Source organism: Chaetodon trifascialis, chromosome 2 (assembly GCF_039877785.1).
Source record: "Chaetodon trifascialis isolate fChaTrf1 chromosome 2, fChaTrf1.hap1, whole genome shotgun sequence".
Classification (NCBI taxonomy): domain Eukaryota; kingdom Metazoa; phylum Chordata; class Actinopteri; order Chaetodontiformes; family Chaetodontidae; genus Chaetodon; species Chaetodon trifascialis.
In genome coordinates this window covers 4685131-4707400 of record NC_092057.1, presented here as the reverse complement: position 1 = coordinate 4707400, position 22270 = coordinate 4685131, and the positions used below count along the sequence as shown (strand labels likewise).

At 43.9% G+C, this 22270-nt stretch overlaps 2 protein-coding genes across 4 annotated transcripts in view; one reads left to right on the top strand and one right to left on the bottom strand.

Moving 5' to 3' along the window:
- Nucleotides 1–22270, top strand: part of anxa5b (annexin A5b) — a 397957-nt gene that overhangs the window by 195737 nt on the left and 179950 nt on the right. The window lies entirely within an intron of this gene.
- fbxw7 (F-box and WD repeat domain containing 7) overlaps nucleotides 1–22270 on the bottom strand; it is a 117012-nt gene that overhangs the window by 23435 nt on the left and 71307 nt on the right. Inside the window, exon 1 of one of the 3 annotated variants that reach the window (XM_070974646.1) lies at nucleotides 1286–1901. The exons of the other annotated variants lie outside the window; for them this stretch is intronic. Within the exon in view, the coding sequence (XP_070830747.1) occupies nucleotides 1286–1324 (39 nt within the window). The 5' untranslated portion in view covers nucleotides 1325–1901. Of the gene's footprint in view, nucleotides 1–1285; nucleotides 1902–22270 lie in introns of those variants that run through there. 3 annotated transcript variants of the gene reach the window in all.

Below are 22270 nucleotides of genomic sequence, written 5' to 3'. Positions count from 1 at the left end.
TTTCAAATAAATGAGCGACAAAAAAAATCAAATAAATCCTGATATGTGAGACCGAGCACACCCACCAAATGGATGGAGCACAAATGAGTCACCGTTCAATTGAATAAACTATTGCCTATTGATTAAGAATGACATTTTCACTCCATCATTACAAGTAATTGAGTAAAGCTTCAACACCACACTAAGTGCACACAGCTACACACACACACACACACACACACACACACACACACACACACACACACACACCCTCCGCAGGGGCTTTTTTCCTCAGATTTTGAACGCTGTGTGATTTGTTTACATTATACACTCTGCGTAACAGATTCCCTTTCACATTTTTGTCTGTGCTCTGCATTTCCAACTAAGGGAGCATCATTTCATGGCTGCCATCCAGCATAATACACCCAACATCCTTGAGGATATTCTACCTCGCGCAGTCTGACACAGTGACCCATTATCTGTGCTTGGAGCCTGAGGCGAGTGCACAATGTCAGGGAATAGGCTACTCCAACAGGCGACAGCAGACTGATCACATGCGTGAATCACAGGCGGTCACTTTGGTCAGTGCAAGACGAGCACTGCTGCATAATGTGGAGGCATAACAACCCTGCAAACTGGGGAGGATGCAGGGGGAAACGGGCTGTGTTTGTTCCTGGAGCTGATTGTTTTGTATAAAAGTGGAGGTCTGCGCGTGTTAAAGCACAAAGGGAGGTGATACCGGCCACCTATGTGCAGTATATATGTTATTAGCTAAAGCATCTACCAGGTTATGTGGAAGGGAGGACCACAGCTGAGGTGCAGGGAGCATCGAGCCAAAGCGGAGGAAAAATGGGATCTAATGCCAACCAGACACGGGAAATGAGGAGTGTGTTAGGCGGAAATCTGAACATATTCTCATCCAGCATTGCAGAATTAAATGGCCATATGTGCCACAGCAGTAACCCCGATTACAAATACGACCAGCCCAGGGTCGGTGCGGTTTATTTACGCGGCTGAAGTTGCTGCGAAGGAGGAGGAGGAGGAGGAGGAGGAGGAGGAGGAGGATGCCAAAACGCGACGTGATGTTTCAACATTTAACGCAGCGCTTACGGAACATAACATAACCTAACATAAAGGCCCCGGCAGACTGTGGGGGTCTGCTACGCCGCTGTTCATCCTCCGCAGTGGCCGCACAATCTGCCGTGAGAGGCGCGTCAAAGATAACGAGGGCGACAGAGCGAGTCAAACATGAAATAATGAGAGACGGGGCTGACGCGCGCACAACAAGCACAAGAAGCCTACTCACTTTGTAGAAAATCATCTTTAAAGTGCCGTAGAACCCCATCCTTGTAATCCGGTGTGTTTTCCCTTTTTCCTCTTCAGTGACAATCGGTGAAGTCCGGATCTGCGTGCGTGCTGGCGAGATGGCTCTGACGGTGTGAGGGCAGCGTACTCTCAGGTAAATCCGTCTCTGATGTGAACATGCTCGGGCACGTCACCGGACTGGCGTGCGTGCGGTAGATCCCCCCGGTGCGGACATTTACAAAAAAAAAATACAAATAGGAAATAAGGGGAAAAGCTCCGCCGCGTCGCGCCGACTTAACTGGGGCTCGGTCGGTGGGTGAACAATGCGATGCGACGATCCCGGAGGCGTGTGCGCCGCCGACCAGCCTCACCGAGCAGGGAGCGAACAGATGAGGGAGAAAGAGGGTGACACTCGGCGGAAAGGGGAGGAGTGGAGGGGGAGCGCGTCAGAGCGCAGAGCAGTGCCCTCTTCCTCTTCCCAGGCTGCACGGCAGCTCCTCCAAACAGGATCGGATTACAGCCTCCCCGCTGGAGACGGCAGGAATGGTGCAGTCCAACATTCAGCGCTGTGCGCGGCGCATCCTCTGCGAGCTGGAGACCGGGGACATGTGCGCAGCAGAGGAGGCAGCGCGCGCACACCGGGAGGGGCACGCAGGAAAAGGTGGACCCCCACTTGTTGCAGAACCAAAACGCCTCCTCTATGCAGCCCGCCTGAGGAGGCTCTATTTTTACTGTGGAAGCATCCTCACTTCAACACGCTCTGCATCACTTATTTATGAAATATAAATAGATTATAGAGGAGATTAAACTCAAGTGAGCACGTTTGCCTCCTAAAGCTTATATACGGCACTGGGAAATAACTATGGACATTTACTCGAGTTTAAATTTGAGCATCTCCATTTTGTGCTTATTTCACTACATGAAAAGGGAAAATATTGCACCTGATCACAAAACATGATCGGTTGCAACTAATCATTATTTTCATTATCTATTCATCAGCAGAAGGGATGGTTCAGTCTACAAAATGTCAGAAAATGGTGAAAAATGTCATTAAATTGCTTGTTTTGTCCAACCATCAGTCCAAAACCCCTAATTATTGAGTGTCTAATCATCTGAGACAAAGAAAAGCAGCAAATCTTCACATTTGAGATGCTGAAACCAGAATATTTGGCATTCTGGCGCCAAGTGACTTAATTTTCAGTTAATTCCTGAACTGTGTGCGTTCTGTCAAAGACTTTACAGATTTCAAAATGAAACTAGCCAAATGTATAGAAAAAATAATTAGCACCTCAACTAACTGCAGCATTAAAGCAAAACCTCTGTGTTGATGTATCCATAGTGATGCTCCGGTGATTAACACTGATGGGGCCAGTGTGTATAAAGAGTGCTCTGACTGACGTTGTACAGGCTGCACTGAAGATTGTCAGCACTGCAGCCAACGCATCACATGACAGAAAACAGTCTGCCATTATAATCTGTCAGGCGACAGCGTGAATGGATCCACGTCTGCTGCACCTGCTTATTTGCACACACATGGAACAGACCAATATTTGCATTGCAGGAGCAGGTAATGGGCGATAACACCTGGCCAGTCAACAACAATATGCACTGCTGACGGCCTCGCAACTGCTATTGTTACGAGTAAAAAACACAAGATGGCAGCTTTAGTTTAGAAATATACGAACGTTTAATGCCTTTCGAGGCGTTCTGAGTTGTGACATAAAGCATATTTATCTTGTTTAGCCATGCAGGATAAATACACTCGAAGCTCTTTGTTTGATTAATTTGGACAAATTGAGAACAGAGGATATTAAACAGCGTTTCTGGCCAACTGCGTTACGTGACTGTGCTGCAAGAGAACAAACCGGAGCACGTTTCTACATTACGTTTCTAAACGATGATGTGTGGGCGCCGCTTAAATTAAAGCGTGTGTTCGCTGGCTCGTCGTAACACAACATCCTTCTAAAAAAAATGTTTTCGATATCCAGTTCATACTAGATTGAACCACGCCATTATTTTCAGTGGACCTTGGCCATTTGCTACCCTTGACCTCACAAGACATCGGCATTAGATCATGGAAACGGGGGACACAATGGAGGGTCGTGGGAAGGGCCCTGTTCACAGGTGATGGAGCGCTGAGATCTGGCAGCCTTCCAGACGCTCCCGGCTTACACCTGTAATTACTGAGTGACCTGGCACAAGGGGGAACTTTAGGGCTTGTTACTGCAAAGAAAAACTTGGCAAGAGAGTTGTGCTGAAATCTGCCACTATGTCACACAGAACTGTTGAGTTATTCTGGACGAGACGGTAAATAAAACGATGTGACGCTTGCTTTCTGAACCCTTGTAGCTTTTTGCATGATGACCTCAGACAGTGAGATGCAGGGTTTACGCTGGAGGACAGTACGAGGAGCTACACAGTAAATCAGAAGGACTTGAGCGGACACGGCCGGTGTGAAGAGACTTTTTAGTCCCACGCTCGCAGCATACACACAGAAAATCACTGAAATGGGTGGACGTCCGGGTGCAGAGCGGCTCGAGCTCTGTCTGTGTGTGTTTAAGGTGGCCCTCAGGAGAAAGGCCCCCTCGTAGCTCTCCGCTGGCTCAACCTTTACACAGCGCTTTGGAATGCTTGGCATGCGAGAGGACTTGCACTGTGGCCTTTGAATAGGCCGTGGCCTCCTTTGTCGCTCTCCTTCTGCCAGTTGGTAAAGCATTAACAGGCCTCAACCCCCCCCCCACCCCCCCACCCCCTTGATACTGACCTCCTGCTCATCAAACTAAAATCCTGCTGGTCAGACACAAAGCTCCAAGACACAGTTCTCTCTCTCTCTCACGCTAACCTCGATTTTAACCGTCTTTGCCTACAAACCTTCTCAGGTAATCGAGCTCTAACAGGCGTCGGCTCATATCTGAACAGCAGTGGATGTATAGAAACACACTCATTACACTGTGGTGCTGTAGATAGCTTGTGGTGAAGTGCAAATGCTGCCTGTGAACAAATAATAGACATCAATGCCATGGTTTCAGACTCCACAGATACTCTACGAGCCTGCAGATACGTTCAGCATCCTTGGATGTGCAGAGATACGGGACGAGGCGATTAATGAACGGATGTTCCTCAGCAGTTTTTCTGATATTTTATGGATTAATTAACTCTTTAATCTACCAAATGCCAAGATTTAATTACAGCAAATGTCAAGCACAGTTTACCATAAAGCTAAATATCGCCTTTATATTGGCTGAATATGCCGACTCCTGCTGCGAAACGCTGTAACAGGGAGTTTAACGATTCATCTATTAGGCAGGAAAGTTATCAGCAGATTAACCAATCATGACAATAAGTCAGCTGCAGCCCTGAATTGATTATCAGAATAGTCAGATTAAATTTCTGTTGAGTCACTGATTAATCGTTTAAACTCAGAAGAGGGAATAAGTGACTCACAGGTCTGACACCTGTCTACAAGGACTGGAGGGACGTGACTGGCCCGATATTCCACTCGACAGATGCTGGCGAGAAACAGCGAAACCACGGGAGAAAAGGCCTTTCTTGAGCAAATGTTTAATGTGAGGTGGTGAACTTGAAGGAGGCAAATACTTCCTGGGCAGTGATGCATCACTAAACGGAGCCATGTCATTGTACGATTGTCCTCTCTGTGGAAAAATGAGGAGTGGGGGGGGGTCTCCTCTCAATAGGTTTTTAGTGTGAGCCCCATTCCAGGCTGGACAGATGCAATGCGCATGGGGGAGGTTTGATGAATAAGGAAACCATGGATCATGGCATTCAGCGAAGGATAATAATAGCATCATCTGCATGGTGTTGAATTAACATATCCTACAGCCACCCACGCGACCGGAACATTCAAGTTTGAAGGGGTCAGGTCGAAAAAGAAATTAAAGCGAGAGCCACTGGTATCTCCCATGTGACATCAATGGGCTTCTTGGAAAATAAATGAAGAACAGAGGTCAGCATTTGCAATTATTAGCAATTATTTATAAACTGGAATTTCAAGCAGATGCAGCATTTTGAAACGTATACTGGAGGAGAAGCCTTGAGGAAATTATTAATAGGCAACGGTCTGCGATGAAATGCTAAGAGCCGGTGTCGCTCCCCAACACATGCACACGAAAAGGACTTAAGGGAGGCAGTGTTGTGAAACAGTGGGCAAAAATAATGCAGTTATTTATTGTTCAATACTCAATCAACAAAATCTAAATGGGAATGTTTGCCGGTTAATGGATGGTGAAGTCTCATTTTATGGTAAAACCAGCGCAGTGTGGCCAGCAGAGACAATAAGTTCTAATAATAATAAAAAATACACTTGATTGCATTTGTGCAACCAAATCCTGTCAGAAATACAAAAAAATCGATTTATTTTCTGGGATGCTTGCTTTAGCAGTAAGCACCAGGCAGTAAAGCAGAAAACCACAAAAATGAAGCCACGCAGAAAGAAAATGTGTCATCTCAACGGGACGCTGCAGGCTTCTGATACAGTCCGTCCACCCGCCGTCAGTGATGGACGACTACTTGGGATTTGCAAGGAGCATAAAACAAAACGTCTGCAAAACACAGGAACCGTTCATGAACTCAGCACCTGGACTCCCCCCACAGTTCCCCTCAGCCGCCACTAAGAAGACAAAGCTCCACCTGCAGCAGGACGCTGATGTCTGGAGCTCTGTTCTGTCTGTCTGCCGTCATCAAGCAACATTACAGAGAATAACAGTCGTCCTGCCTCCTTATTTAGAAATGTGTTCTATTAAAATTGACCACAGAACCCTCAGAGAGGCGATAAAGGAGCAAGAAGCTGATTTCCCCATGGAAAATAAGTCAGTCTGGTGTGAGTGCTTAGGGAAGATGATATTGACTCAGTGGCCTCAATATGTACACTGAATTGAGGGAATCCGCACAGAAAGTCAGAATACTACGCCATGCTCAACCCTTAACAAGTCAATGAATAAATGTGCTCTCTGAAGCAAAGCTGATGATTAAAAACTGCCCTCTGACTGACTTCTAACCCCCAATTTAACCTTATAAAATCTAAAATTTTTCATGTTTCAATTGTTTCTCTGCAAGACCATTTCAGAGACATCACCGACCGTCAACTGTGTCCTGTAAAAGGCAGTTACATGTTGCATCAGCGGGACAGTTGTGCCTCAGGACATGACATGTTTGATTTTTTTAGCAATTACACACACAATTGCACCTGAGGAGAATAATGTGTACATCCTGGCAGACAGTTCTTCCCAGAGGACTTCTACAAGGACAGCTGGACAACATTCAGTTGTCCCTGCGGTCCTGCTGGGAGAGGGGATGAAGGCAGACAATGCTTCCCCAGCTTTCCCTCAAAGGTGTGAAATTTGTTGAGTAATGAAGTCAGAGTAATCAATGACTAAATGCGTCTCTTTGCGTTTTAAAGCCTTGGATGACGCTCCGAATCGTTATGTTGTCCAATCGCAATCATCATATCCAAATCCTGGGGCCATTGGCAGAGTGTCTGAGGCGTACATCGGCTCAGTGACGCCGGCTCGCTGGAAACTGTTCTAAGAGAAAGCTTCAAAGAGAAATGCGTGACCCTCTCCAGGAGCCACATCCTCCTTCATGCTGATCCTCATTACATTCGACCTACAATGCAGCTGCAAAGTTGGGCATTAAGTTCGGAAAGCTCTGATCCGGTGAGCGACTTCTATGAACTGCATCACTTTCCTCATTTTGAAGGACCAGTCCAAAGTCAAGTTTTATTTATAAAGCCCAAAATAACAAGCTCGTCTCAGAAGACTTTATAATCTGTACAATGACACCCTCTATCCTCAGATCAACGACAGAGGAGGAAAAACGTCTCAGGCGAAGCCTCATTCTTCCATCACGAACAGGCATACAGCAGGTCGTACATGTACAGTGAAGATGCTAAGAGAAGCAGTACAATTGCAAGTTTGAGGAAATAAAATGTTAAAGTGAAAGTTTCAAGCAAAGGCCTCACAAAACACAAGAAGTTCTCAAAGTGAAAGATTTAGTCAGGACTCTGAAGTTTAAAACAGTTTTTGGCCCCGTAGATTAAGTTGACTTGGATTTTCTCTAAGTCAAATAACTTCTCTAACAATTCTACTATACTGTACGATAAGTACCTGAGGAGGAGGTCACATTCTCATGTCAAACTATGCAGGGAAAATTTCACCATAGAGGTATTAACATTTTCCTCCGTTTCTAATCCCTTTCCAACGATAGGCCTATGTAGTTTTGCATTTGGATGCGGCCTGAGCTGTCATATCTCATTCAGAAATGAAAGAGGGTTATGGAAATGTGTGTGATGAGCCAGGTGAAACTTGGCCAGGGCTGGCATAAACATTTACACAGAAACGAATAAACCTCTTTAATCATCCAGAATTACCACTCTGCATCCCAGATGAAGCAAAGCGAGCCAAATTGAGCCTGCTGGGTGTTGCCTGTCATCTGTAGATCCCTAAATATGCTTGAGAAGACGGTGGCAAAGCGAGTGGGGACATTCTGCCGGTGACTTGGTCGCATGCCTTGACCTGAACTCGCTACAGAAACTTGCGCATCGCACTGCCTTTGGTATTTTATCCCCCCATGTGTGATTAAGATCTCATCTGGAACACCATCTACCCATGCTACCCTTTATCTCTCCCACAAAGCAGTAATCTGCATGTTTGCTCTTCCAAATAAATGGTTCCAAAAGAAAACACGGCTGAGCAACCTCTGAACTGAGATTTTACCTTAATCTAAGTGGATCAGGGATGAGAGGATGCTGTTAAACACAGACTCTTTGAAGCAATGAAATAGGCAAATATATTGATCGTTCACTCGTCTTTTGTGCATTAGCCTCAGTTTTTATTAGCCATGTTAGCGCCGTGGCTCGAGGGCTCTACGGCAGTGTCGGTCTGTTGGATTGTCCACTTTTGTCCAGCCTGAACATCTGAACAACTACTGGATGGACAGTCATGAACTTTGTGCTGACCTTCACAGTCCTCAAACAGTGTAACCTAATTACTTTAGTGATCCCTCAACTTTTCTTGCTGCTGACATTCACAGTTCTCAGATGATGTAATCTGATTACTCTGATGATCCTCTGGAGCCACCCTGACATTTGCAGTCGACCACCATCATCAGTTCAAAACTACTTTGTTTTATGACCAAACATGAGCAAAACTAAAACTGTTCCAATCAGCTTCAACTGATGGTGAATATGGCCAACCCGGTAACCATTATACCTGCTAATTATCCACGTTAGCATTGTCATTGTGAGAATGTTAGCATGCTGATGAGAGCATTTAGCTCAAAACAGCACTGTGCCTGACTAGTAAAGCCTCACATTCCCACTAGCATGGCTGTTCTACAACAACACGATGCTGCTATATGATCGATACATAGTTCGTCTCTTTAGGATCAAAAACAACACATATACCTTCACATACTCTGTATCATTAAAAAGGGCTGTTTACTGTGTATTAAGTACTTCTAAGCTAAGTTTCTCACAGGCGTGCAAGTGCAGCACAACCTCAAAAATGCTCTGAGCTTTTGCTACAATGGAAGACAGGTTACAAATAATTCGACGTTACATGAAAGTGGCAGTACTAATAACACTAATATACTTTCTCTGGTAATACTCCATTTGAGGGGGTGTGCATAAGAGTGACATGACAGCATAATGACACTCATAACTATGACACGGCACTTGTCATGAACATGAAGGAATCTTTATGAATGTCTACTGCTGTCATTAAGTTTAATTCGCTCAATTAAACCCAACCTCCTTTAAAAATGCCACGAGTGACTGAATGACACTTAATGACACTTGATGAAAGAGTCATAAACATTCATGAAGACTCTTTCATGTTCACGATAGGTGTCCTGTCAGTCTTAATGCATTCTCCTTCAAATGAAGTGGTGCCTCATTCTGACTGAGCCAATCTGAGGAAGCAGAGCAGCAGGAGTGTCGAAGGGAACGGTGTCGTCCGTCTTAACGATGTTCCTTTAAATTCAACAAGTTCCACTGTGAGGAAAATACCATGACTTTCATTATAGGACAGACTGTAGTGTCCTTCTCTACACAAACTGGTGAGGAACAAAAGAGCAAAGGGTGCAAGGCGGTGGCCCCCACGCTGGTAAGACAAATGGAGGGACACTTCTGAACAACTTGTGAAATGATGAAGAAGGAGGAAGACAGGAAGGAAATTGATCTGAGACGGCTGGGAAAGAGGTTTTGTCTTGAGAATGAGGTTCTGTAGCTCTCAGCCTTTTCTAAAGATTAAACCAAGGTGAGCCTGACTAATGAGGTAATCTGGACTGAACATCTTCGCTCATCTTAAAGATGAATATCCAGCTCCTATTTTGTCAGCCCTGTTCTTGATAGTCAGAGAGGGACAGTGACCAAAAAAAAAAACCAATGATATGAGTGAAATGTGTGACTCTCATGTTGTCATAGAAATCCAATTTCCAGAGAGTGAAGGGCACATTTGATCTTGTTTAGATGTGTCCACCGGCCGTGCTTTGAGAGCCATGGCTCTTGTCTAAAGTGTCTGGGATTACTGTTATCTCTGATGGACCCCCAGCAGAGCGGGCGATGGCAACCTTTTTAGTGCCTGACTTGCCTGCTATCAACTGCTGGATCACAAAGTGAGACTCACACAGTGGTTATATTTCAAAACAGAGATTTAAAAAATAAAAAAAAAAAGGTGGCATGTGAAAGTTCATGCATGTATTTGGGAATTTGTTGAGAAAGGCCTGGTAGTTGTAGAATACAGTCATGCTGAGTGACATTAAGCTACACATATTACACAATTATATTAAGGTACACATATTCACCATTAACTAGTTTCTTATTAGCATGCATATTATAAGCATACTGGCTTAATTATTCATTATAAAGCACTTATTAATGCCTTATTCTGCACAGTGAGTAAGGAAGTTGCTGCACATGAATTATGATCTTAATAACCTAACCCTTAATAACCCTAACCCTAAGAATAAGGCATTAATAAGTGCTTTATAATGAATAATAAAGAGCCAGCAATGGTGTTAATGGTGGATGTTACCAAGTGTGAATGACAGACTATATTCAGTGAATGAAATGGCTAAAGCCCAGAAACAGCTGAATTCAACCCTCCTCTATAGTATGCAAATCATATTTGTGTTTTCTTGCCATTGCTGCCTTATCTTTCTGTCAGTGGTGTACAGAGACGAGGGAACGGCAATGAAAAGCATCTTGTATGCCTCCACATTAACAGACGCAGACACTTAAAAGTGGCGTGCTCTATGAACACAAAGGACGAGGAGCTATTACTTAACTAAACAGCCTGAGGCCAACTGGAAACTGCTTGTGGAGAAAGAATGCAAGAAGATGATCACAGCTATATGCAGTGATTTGGTTTATGAAGTAAACCTGCCACACAGGTAAGACTGAGGATCAAGTCGCCTTTTTGGCTGAGGCGTTGAGAAAAGCAATCTCCAAAATATGAGGAAAAGACTGAATCCTGTTGTTCTGAAGAAGACCAGCCGTGCTACAACACAGTAAAAGTACAACACTGGGATGTTTAGTGTGTGCTGAGATGGATGATAGTGATGCAGAGAGAGATGTGCCCCCCAAGATTTACAAGGCTACATGGAATGACGAGGGTCGAGGGTCATAAATGTTTCATTTTAGGAAGGGCGCAGGAGCAGTGAACCTTGAATGGACCTTGCAAGCATGTTTGTTTCACTCCCACACAAACACAAATACTTGATACTACTGCAGCAGCTGTGGACAGAAGAGGCCTGCCGTATGTATTAATGCAGAGATAACAGAGTGTGCAGGCCAGAGAGAACCGCAGTGCTCTTCAGCAGTAAATACGTGGCCTCAAATGGGGAAAAACCTCAGTCAACGCTTGAGAAAGAAAGCTCAACAATAGATGAGGAAGAAGAATCTACTTCACAGAACTGCAAAAATGCATGAATCGAGGTCTGCGGGAGTAACTGGCAATGCTGAGGTTGTAGGTGGTTGCCATATGTCCATTGAATCTTGAGGTGGAGATCTGTCTGGCTGTGAAGGTAGACAGCATGGGGCCTCTGAGGAGTTAACATCCCATGCTGGGCAACACGGAGGCAGACGGAGGACAGAGGAAAAACCCAGCTGCCGCCAAAAGGAAATCCTGAACGGCTGGACGTGCATCTTGCATGAAAAGAGTTTTGTGCTCATCAAAAGCAGCCGTCCGCCTCGTCTTACTGACACATCTGCTGCAAACTTTAACTATGCTGCTAGCATTAGCAATGCAGGGTTTCAGTGAGCATTTCCTGGTTGCTGTCGGAGGCTTTAAACCTCAGAAAGCGGTATACACTGGAAGCTGTGGTTATGTGTCACTATTCAGACTTTGCTGCAGTCTTTTCCTCCTCCCTGCCTCCACTCACACAGCTTCTGACACATACTCGAACACTCCTACACGCCGAACTTCACAGAGGACGCCACTCTCTCACTTCACGTCTTGCACAGAATGAACAAGGAGAGAAGAGTGTATTGGGTCATCTGGAAACGCACCTTTAGGAGCTGGAGTTTGGGTGCGCTTGTTGATTTGTTTGCTCATGTGTAGTGATTTATGCCATGCATAATGGATACCAGAATTCCCCGAGAGCACTGCAACAGGAAATATAAAGCGTAGTCATGCACCAGGCTGCAGAGTGCAGGTCTTGGACATGAGATGAAGCTGATGCCAGAAAGTTTGTAGGTAGAGCTCACCAACATTATGGAAGTTTTCAAATGTGAGCGTGATGTTGTTTGACATTCTTTATTCACAGACACGTCCAACAATACTGAACGTGTTTCTCAAATAATCCAAAACAGACCAAAGACAATCTGATCTCTTCTTCTTCTGAGGCATGTGGAGCAACTGGCACAGAAAGTGGAGATAAAATGGGTTTTCTTATACCTGAATAAAGCGCGTTTTTGTCTTGAGGACTGGGAAATGATTGCACAGTCAGCCATCACGCCTGCGCTTGATTACGGGGCTGGATTGTAAAACTCAAACGTCTCATCCTGTTGGCTGATTTCAAACTTTGAGCTTCAAATCTACTTTGTGTTGCTCTTGCAAAAGACATCTTGATTTCAGTGAGATCACCTGTTTGAAATAAAGGTTATACTTGTATATATGTGTGGCAGTACTATTATTCTCTCAATCACAATGTTGATTGTTGGATTCATTCTAATTTTTTGAAACAGGCCGGACTTTCGCCTCCAACAACAGTTCAGTTTCAGGTCAGGGGTATTTACTTGAAAATGTCTGTCCATTTAACGCAGAGGTCAAGCTGTAACACGCTACAACATGCAAATTTTCACCTTGTGGCAGGAAGTGTATTGTTAGTTCAAGCTGTCAATTGTCCCACCTCATTCTGCAAACCTTGTCATTCATCTTGATGAGCTGTCTACCTTGAAACGACATCTAGCCCGGGGGCGAGCTAACCGGCAGCCGTACAGCGACCGCAGGCGCCGACGCAGCAGATGGTACGAAAAAGGAAACAGGCCTTTCTATCTAAATGGTGCGGGCACTCTGGGGGCCGAGCAGTCCGCGTGAACGCTCGAAGTTTAAATTATGCTACACGCATCAGGATTGTAAAGCTCAACACGGCGCCTCATGAGAACAACAGTCTCACATGCTTGAGTGATTCATGCAAACATAACCCGACAATCAGAGGGCTTTGCTCTCCTTGAAGGCGACTAACTTCAAAAATAAAAGCTCAGTTAAAACTCAAACACATAAACTTCAACTGCTCGTTTCAATGGCTACTAAAAATCATTCCGTGCGAAGAGAAACATGCATCCGCTACCACAAACGCGAAGGTGTTGCGCTGGTATCATGTCTAAAAAAATAGTGGGGAAAACTAGGCCATATTACTCTCTTGTCCTGTTCGTCAGTTGTTGGAACAATGCTTCATGGGAGTTGTAGTTCTAAGTGTGTACTGACCTTCTCAATCCGAATACAAAAGAACTACATTTCTGGGTAAACGTTCCCGCCCTCGCTGATCTGTGCCGGGAAACCGCGACTTTTGTATCATTTTTGTGACAAACCAACCACAACAACTAAGAATAACAAGAAGACTCAAGCAAAATGAAGAGGTATTTTCCTGTAGTTTCTACCTCGGTAGGTCACGACAACGATAAAAGACATAAAAGGATAAAAAGTGCCATTTGGAGGAAAATAGTGCTACTACAACATTTACGGAGTCTGACGCCGAATCTTCGTCACTCATCGCTTCTTCATCGGACCGGCCTGTCTCCTCAGATACAAAAATGAATCGATTCAACCCTCAGTGGTTAAAAGATTTCACCTGGCTTGTATACGACCAGACCAAAAAGGCAATGTTTTGTAGGTATTATATGGCGGCAGGCGAACAGACGGCCAGCACAGACAGTTCATTGATGCACATTGAAAATATAACACTGTTGATTTTTCATGTTTAAAAATGTTTAAATTCATCCTGTTGTGTTCAGGTGGAGGGAAAATGAAGGTTGAAGAATCAGTGTAATTGTTGTTCAACATTGTTAGAATTTCTTATCAGTATCAAATAAACACGTTAACTAACTGTCCAACTGTGTGTGCTGCTAAATTTTTCCTTGTGCTACTAAAATGTTTAACTTGCTAGCACCAGTGCTACCACTTAAAAAAAGTCAGCGTACAGCCCTGTGCTGTCACCTCTTTTTCTTTACTTTCCAACTTTCGGCAGCCAACTGGCCAGTCAATGAAATGAGCACAAGAGTGGAAAATGGAAGTGAGGTTGGAACAACTTCCCAAAAATAGACTCTCCTCAGCACATACTGTCAGACTCTCACACCGCAACAGCATGGGAGGCTTTAAAGTTCTCAACGGAGAAACCACACCGTCTTCTTTAGAGGAAGTTGGTCTGCATTTCAAAAATAGTGGGACACAACATGGGGGTCATACCGCTCATAGAGAGGGAAGTAGAGTGAACACAGCGACCAGCAGAGGTTATCCAAACCTCAAACCCACACAGTACTTCAGCTCCTCATTGGAGAAGACATTTGAGTGGGCGCTGACAAAACTTAAGCAGCTGAAATTGATATTTTATGGAATCTAAAATTGATAAAGTGCTGTATTTTGGGGTTGCGTGGACCGTTCACGAACCTTCAGCTCAACTCAAGCGGGGGATGTTTAAGGCAAATCATCTCTTTCAGTCACTTTCTATTTCCTCTGTCATGTTCCACGACCTTTGAGTCAAATGCAACCTGAAATCCAAGATTTCAAATGTCAGGCAAGTCAAAACGATGTAGCCGCTTAAAACTGGGTTTACTGACAAGTGTTGATGTTTTGCTCCTCGTTTCATCCTGACAGTATTTCAGCGGGGTTATACTGATCTGCACGGCTGTTTTCATTGTGTTTTAAAATGAGTAGGTGGGTATGTTTGAGGCGCAGAATGAAGAAACAGGCTGGTGATATTCTGTCTTAGTCTTATTGTCAGAAAATCCAATGAAAAATCAACCATGCGTTAGTCCATCTCTCCTTTCTTTCTGACTTTCCCAGCCTGTCTGCAGCACTCAGTCCCAAGCCAATTCGTTCCTAATGCAGCCATTAATCTTTAAAAAAGGTAAGACATATGTACTTTAATTTTTAAAAAATGCTCTAAAAACAGCTAGAAACTAGAATAAAGAGTGCATCAGTTTGGGGATGAGGATTTGGTGCGTTGACAGCAGCAGGAGAGTGTAACCTTCAGTGCCTGTGTTCATCACAATGAAGACATGTTAACCAATGAAACAGTGTGGCTAAGTACTGTTGCTTTGACTGCCATAGAAATGTACAGCACAGAGGGATGAGATAGTGTGTAATAAGCTTTGAATGCATACACAGTGCATTTGTTTTTGCTGCTCCACAGTGAAAATAAAGAAAGATACAGAATCCCAGACAAAAAGAAAACGTGCATAATGCAGCTGATGCAAAACATTTCACCCAGTGCTCCTGTCTGTAACCTGCTCCCTGACGCTTGCTTCGCCTTGGCGCACTCTCTGTCGATCAATATTCCTGACAAGCCAAAAAGCTATCATTAGCAAAAACCTTCACCAACTGAGTTCATGTATGAGAGGCGAGGCTCGCCACACCAATTCAGCCTTGACCCTATAGATGACCTTTAAATTTCACAATGGGCAGCCCACAATAGCTGCCATGTGCCTAGTGGTTTAATCTCCACAGCCCATCTGCTGCGGCTGCTGCCTGTGAGTTGAATCTGGGAGAGGAGAGGGAGTGCCCAGCTTCCCTCTGAAGCTCATGGGTGTCTGTCTCACTACATCCTGTGGGACAGCTGTATGTTAATGTGCACGAGAGGCCGGGGACAGCAGCAGTCACTGGGATTGCCAGGCCGACGCAGAACAAGGACCCCCTTCTCAGTGGGTAGCCAAAGGCATGAACTTGGCAGATTAGACATTCAGGAAACAAATGAGGCTCCATCACAGACAGGCATCCGAAATCAACAACAACAACCAAACACACAAGCCTGCAGAGAGCCCATAAAGAGGGAAAGGTAAAAAAAACATTCAATTTAAGTGATGAGGCTGAAGAACTCTGCCTGCCACCTTGTGGTTTCCTCATTTTGGTAACTAAACACCTGCAACATAAAGCACAGAAATCTCTTCCACCTTCAGAGTCTGTTTATAGTAAAAAGAACTGCAGAATTGAGATTTTTCTGGCTAAAATCAAGAGGGATTCATCTTTACTCTGGTCGTACTGCACGTGTTGGAAACAGGAAGCAGCGGACTGGCGGTCAGTGACAGCTGCTGGCAGATATCTCAGGTAGGAGCAGCACAGTACAATGTTGAAAATCAAATCAATAATTCAAGGCCGGGCAAGTAGCAGATCTAATCTTGACGCGACGATGACGAAGGACAGGCAGGGGCGTGGGCAGCAGTTGAGGACCCCGCTACTAGCCCTCCCCCCCCTCCATCCGTAAACCGTTGCCTGGCAACAGGATTCGCTCTCGCCGGCCCCCAGGCTGCAGTGTGCTGCCTCTGGCCTCATCCAGGGATAAGGCTCTTGTTTGCTATTAGAGTCAACCGATGCTGGCAGTGGATGCAGGGGTTGCCATTCAGTAATGAATTCTGCAGAGGCTGCTAATGAAGGCTTCAATTTCACGAGAATGCGGCCAATTTTGTTTCAAAATGTGACACAGAATCACAAAGCGCGGCTGGATATGTACCAGGAATTTCTTGCCACGAGTATTATTGCAATTTGTCGTTCACCTTGCTCGGCTAACAATGCCGTGAACATCAGGCCGCAGCCCCAGCGGGCTGGAAACAATCATCTTTAAAGGAAACGGCCCAACCTCGAGAGTTTCTCTTTTTCCCTGCTGTATTGGCCATGCCATCTGTCTCTGATGGACTCAGTGGCGATGTCGCTTAATTGTTATGCAGGGGAGGTGTGCTTACAACAAATGGATTGTTACTGAGCATTCAGCCACTCTCTCAAACGGCCATATCGTCTGTGTTTTGCCTGTACTGTGCTCACAGGACTTTGCATCGGGATGAGGATGATCAACGCGTCACCAAACTGTAGAATGATTCACACAATATTCAACAGAAGAAAAAGCTAACAGAGGAAAGAGAGAAAGAAGGTGTGGTCAGAGTGAAAGGGAAGACGTCCCCCTCGCTGTCTCTGAGAGGACAGCTGACAGAGATTCATACGTCCCCACCATGCAGGCTGTACTTCACATTTAAAAACACCAAAGCTCGAGCTGCCTTAATGAAACATTGTTTTTTTTCTTTATTAGGAAAAGTGCTGAGCCGCTAAAAAATGCAAATATGAATTTGCCAGACAATAATTAAGAAAAGTGACAAAGTTATTATTTCTGTGGCCGAAGCTGCTCTGAGCAAATATTTGCTTTTACCGGTAACTAATTAGACTCAGCACAAAGCGGCGCGTGCTCTTTTTCTTCGTAGGTGAAAGTCAAACATTTTTCCCAGAAGTGCAAAAAATTCCAAAGCGTCTTTGAAGACGGGTTTGAAGTCTGACAGACGTACTGTACACAGGAACCTCAATTCCGTTATATAACAGACTCCTTCGACATCAGCACTCTCAAATAAAACATGCAGGCACCAGACTGCTCTCTGATGTTCAACTGTCTCTCAAATCATTTCTTCATATATTATTCATAGAGACCAGGTAGTTTAGTTGCATTCACTTTGCCCTCCTGGGTGAGATCTGTGTTCCAGCAGACAACCACTGACTGGTTCCCAGTTAACAGCTCTTCACATGCACACTCTGACCTGTTTTACTTTGGTGGTACGTTTGTAGCACAAAGAGGAAAATTTTGACTAAAACGACTGCTACTTTGAAAGGTATCAACTTAATTTATCTAATTCTGACAACTGAATGCTCACGTTAGCTCCATAACACAAAGGTCCCTGTATGGACAGGAGAACTGATAACAGCGAGCAAAACCGGTTTCACTGTTCACACAGGCACCTGACACGACACTGGTTTCATTACGTGTTGTAAATATTTGAATAACTTTATGTAATGCTAGAACAGCCCCAAAGAAAAAGACAGGCAGTAGTTTCCATTTTCATAAATAGAGCATAAAAATATAGATTTTTAAAAAACTATGGCAACAGACACTGGCGCAGGGCGGAGGTGCCCACATGGAGTCCATATCTCGCAGAGTACTTTTAAATACTCACTAATATTCCAGTTACTTTAAATTTAGGATTTGATGTTTACACTGATCGCAACGTGATCATTCATATGCCTGTTTAAATGAATGAGATTACCCAGGTGTCTGAGGTTACTGTCTGTGTCCACGCAGGCTGGATGACTCTTAAACATGCCCACAAGTCTCTGCAACTTCTGCCAAGACTGAGTTCTCTTCACGAATCAGGATGAACCCACGGAAATTTACAGCTGTCTGGACTCTGCTGCTACGTAACATCGTCTGCTGGATCTGGCATCTCCATCTGAACTCCAGCGGTACAGACTTAGCAGATCCTCCACTGTATGTTTCCCAGTGTACATCATGTGTTTGTCATGTCTGTTTATGTGATTTCAGTCCACAATGGATTTAAAGTAGGATGCACTCAACAGTCTCAGCAGTTTTTTTTATCTTCAATAACTCTATCCTGTCTAATGAACGAAGGTGACCACATTTATGCTACTTTATAACCACTATGGTATAAAAACACATAGTGTGAAATTGAATCTCTTGTGTGCTTACCTTTTAGAAATGGTTTTACAACATAGTTTCCTGTTTTACAGTTTGCTAAAGGTCCACAAATGATCTAAAATGCTATAAAAGCCTGGCAGCAGTTCGGGTAGTAAAATCTTTTTCAAGTATTAAATCATAGATTTGTATGCTGGCAAAAGGTGTCGGAGAACTCACATTAACACCAAAGCATTCTGTAACCAAATAGTAAATAAAGTCTGAGGACAAATGGTGTGCGATGGGTTTGTATTAAAGAATGATTTCACCAACCCAAAGTGACATTTTCACACCCCTCTCTGGGCATTAAAAAAAGAGTTCAGCTCTTACTGCACATGCTACTCTTCCCAGTAGTGGCGTGAACCACAGAGTGAACTGGGTAACCGGCGCTGACGTGGCAGGTGTGCTACAGCTGGCTAGGGGGATGGAGCAGCAGCATAACCTGGCCACAAGGCTCTGTGGCGGCCCCCGTGGGGTCCCCGCTCTCCCACGCTCATCACAAATTTAAGAGGCCAGTCGGGCCGAATCAGGACTTTCTCTTATCCACTGTAGCATGCTGCTGCTGCTGCAAGGAGGTGCACAGGAAGCCCTGAGAAGATCAGGAGAGATGAAGCATGAAGTGCACATGTGGCTGCTGAGCGCCTCGAGCTACTCCGCTACATCCAGTGAAACTTCATCTCCACCGACTTCGTGAAATGCACCAAGTTTGTTGTAGAGGTCGACCGATTAATCAGCTTGGCCGATTAATTGGCACAGATGTTCTGCAAACTATCGCTATCAGTGGAACGCGGCTCATACAGCGACTTTCTATAAAGACAGCTTTACATGTAAGTTATGAACATGACACGGCTGTTGGTTATAGCCTCTCATTATAAACACATTAGACTGCAGAGAAGTGCTGCTCGGCTGCAATCATGCTGCCTCTATTTATTGAGCTATTTGTTATTTTGACTCAGACGTTCAACAGTTCCTGCTTCATTTCTGATTGTCAAATTCTATTGCACAGAGGAGGGGACATCGGACAATTAATCGGCTTTTTCCTGCACAAAACTATCGTTATTATATCGTTATTCCAACCAAGTCCTCACAAGGACTTCATGATGTAGACTTTGTGGTTGAAGAAGCCAAAGCTTGCAATTGACGTCCTTCTGGCATTCAGGAAAGCACGACTCTGCTGTAAATACCAGTTTTTTAAAGCTCAAAATTAAGTTTCTGAAACAAGGGCTTTAACACAGATGCTGAGATTCTCATCCGCAGATGGTGTGAGAGACCATCTTTGTGGACTTGTGAAGCCCAAATATTTGGCCATGTTAATTAGTAAACACTGCTCAATGGAAGGTGGAAATTAAAAGGGAAACTTGGCAGATTTTCAATATTATTTCACTGCATTAGTCATTAAGAGTCTGTGCCCCCGCCAACAAAGGGCCCCTTGTTCTCCCTCAATTTTTATTTATTTATTCCAATCAAACAACATAGATTAAAGGTTGTGTCATCCGCAAAAAGGACAAACTGCAACAATTTTGACACATCACATACATCATTAATATACAAAACAAATAACTTTTGGCCCTAGCACTGAACCCTGAGGCACTCCACATTCAATGTTTAGCATTTAGACGTTTCCCCAACAAGTTGCACATTGTTGTCGGTTTCCTATATAGCTTTTAACTCAATTTAAAGCTACTCCTCTTATCCCATATGAAGACAATTTTGAAATTAAAATGTCGTGATCTATTTTAGCAATGCACTCCTACAATAATGTTTGACTGACGATGAATAGTTAAAAAAAAAAAGTAAAAAATGATGCAGCAGAAGCAGAGATATCCTCTTTTTTATTCCATGCGTTCTTCTTCCCTGTCCAAACCTGGCACCTGACACTACCCACAATGCAACTCATTGCCAACCGCTTGCATAGAGATTCACATATTATGCAGGGAGCAGCTAATGCAGCCTTGGGCCAGTAGCCTAGTGTAAAATCGGAGGATTTCCCCATTAATATCATAAAAATCGATTGATCCACTGAAGGGAAGTGAGGGTCCTTTGACCAAATGCTTAAAGCCACCAATACACCTGCAATGTCTAAGGGCTACGCTGAACATATTTCACCTGAAGGGGTGATTCATTGCATTTTGTTCCTTCATATTTGATTTGAGGGGAAGGACTCGGCAAATAAGTATGGACAACATTTCAGGGGAGAAACATCAAGTGGGAAACGCCTGCCTCAAAAAGTTAACTTCAGTGTAATTCAGGGGAAGCTTTCATTTGACTGAATGTGAAGTCTTGTGTTTTTCCACTGGACTAATGGTAAACACTGGGAAGGGTAACAAGCAGCGTAATGAGGCTGTGGTAATTACATCAGATCTCTGTTTAAATGAGAGGCTGCGGATGTTGCTGCCTGTGAGGAGACGAAGCTGGAAAATCTAATGTAGCCATGGAATTCCCTTCATTGTCATCCATCACCGTAATGTAACAGCACACTGACACACTGCAGCAGGGACAGAAACAAAGCACAGAACATCCAGCTGGGCTCGTTTCATGTATTTGCGCATCTTTGTGTGTGTGTACATGTATGTGAGGAGCCTATCATTGATTTTCCATTTCGTAATAGTAAATTAATCCCCACAATGTGCCCCCCCATCCTCATCTGAGGAGAGGATATTGATTGCTTTGTTACGCTGCCTTAAGGAGGCCATGAATTGCTAATCAAAATCCAAATTCTGCGGGGAACTGCATCAGGGTAAATATTCAATTCCTGGCCATGCAAAACAAACAAGCTAAACTGTTGGGGGACTGAGAGAAAACGCAGCAGAGTCACAAGCTGCGATAATTTGTTTTCGTTCATTTGAAAATCCAGGAACGGCCTGGGTTTGGTTTTTTTATATATGTATTTCACATAAAGGCCATATATAAACTTCGAGAGACATTTAAAAAAACTTTCCAAGGTAATTAAACATGAACACTAATCATGAGCAAGACAACCTAAAATCCCTTCATGCTCAAACTCAGATCACAACGAATGATCAATGTGATTATCCACTGTGCCCTAGATTGATTATTTGTTACATAAAAATAAAAGAAAGGCCAAATTGTTCATTTTCTATATTTACTGCAAGACAAAGACAAGCAGCATATCCTCAAAAAGAGAAGCTGAAACTCTGGAAAATTTGGTATTTTTGCTTGACTTAAAAGAATTTTTTAAAAAAGTTGCAGATTAATTTCCAAACTTTTAATGCTTTTCATCCCTTTATTAGTTTTTTAAACAGCACATGATCAATACTATTGTTGTGTGCAAGAATAAAGTTTTTAAAAACCTGTAATTCTAAAGAATAACCTACTTTTATTTAGATGAAAACATTTATTAGCATTTCGGACAAAGTCACATCTAAGCCCTGTGGGCGCTGCTGGCACACTCATACACAGTGAACTCGGACTGAAATTCAAAGGCATCTCTCACAGTTTGGCAGAACATTGTACAAAAAATGACCGCTGATGTAGTTTTTTGTTTTGTTTTTTTTTGCTCTGGCACTTGATGCCATCCTACAGGCTAATGTCTGAACACTCTGCCATGGTGATAACACTCCAGACAACACTGGAGTGTTTGAAGTGCTGCTTTAACACACACCTCATTCCAGCGGTTACTCCTCCGTGATTATCCCTGTGGCAGCCAAATAATTTCCCTTCATGCCAAGGTAAAGTGTGCGCACTCTGACATGTGCACTCGGGCAGCTGGCTGAACACAGGAATCAATATGACATGCTGAAATGAGATTCTTACTCTTTTCGACGTGGACAATGCTTTTACTCGACGT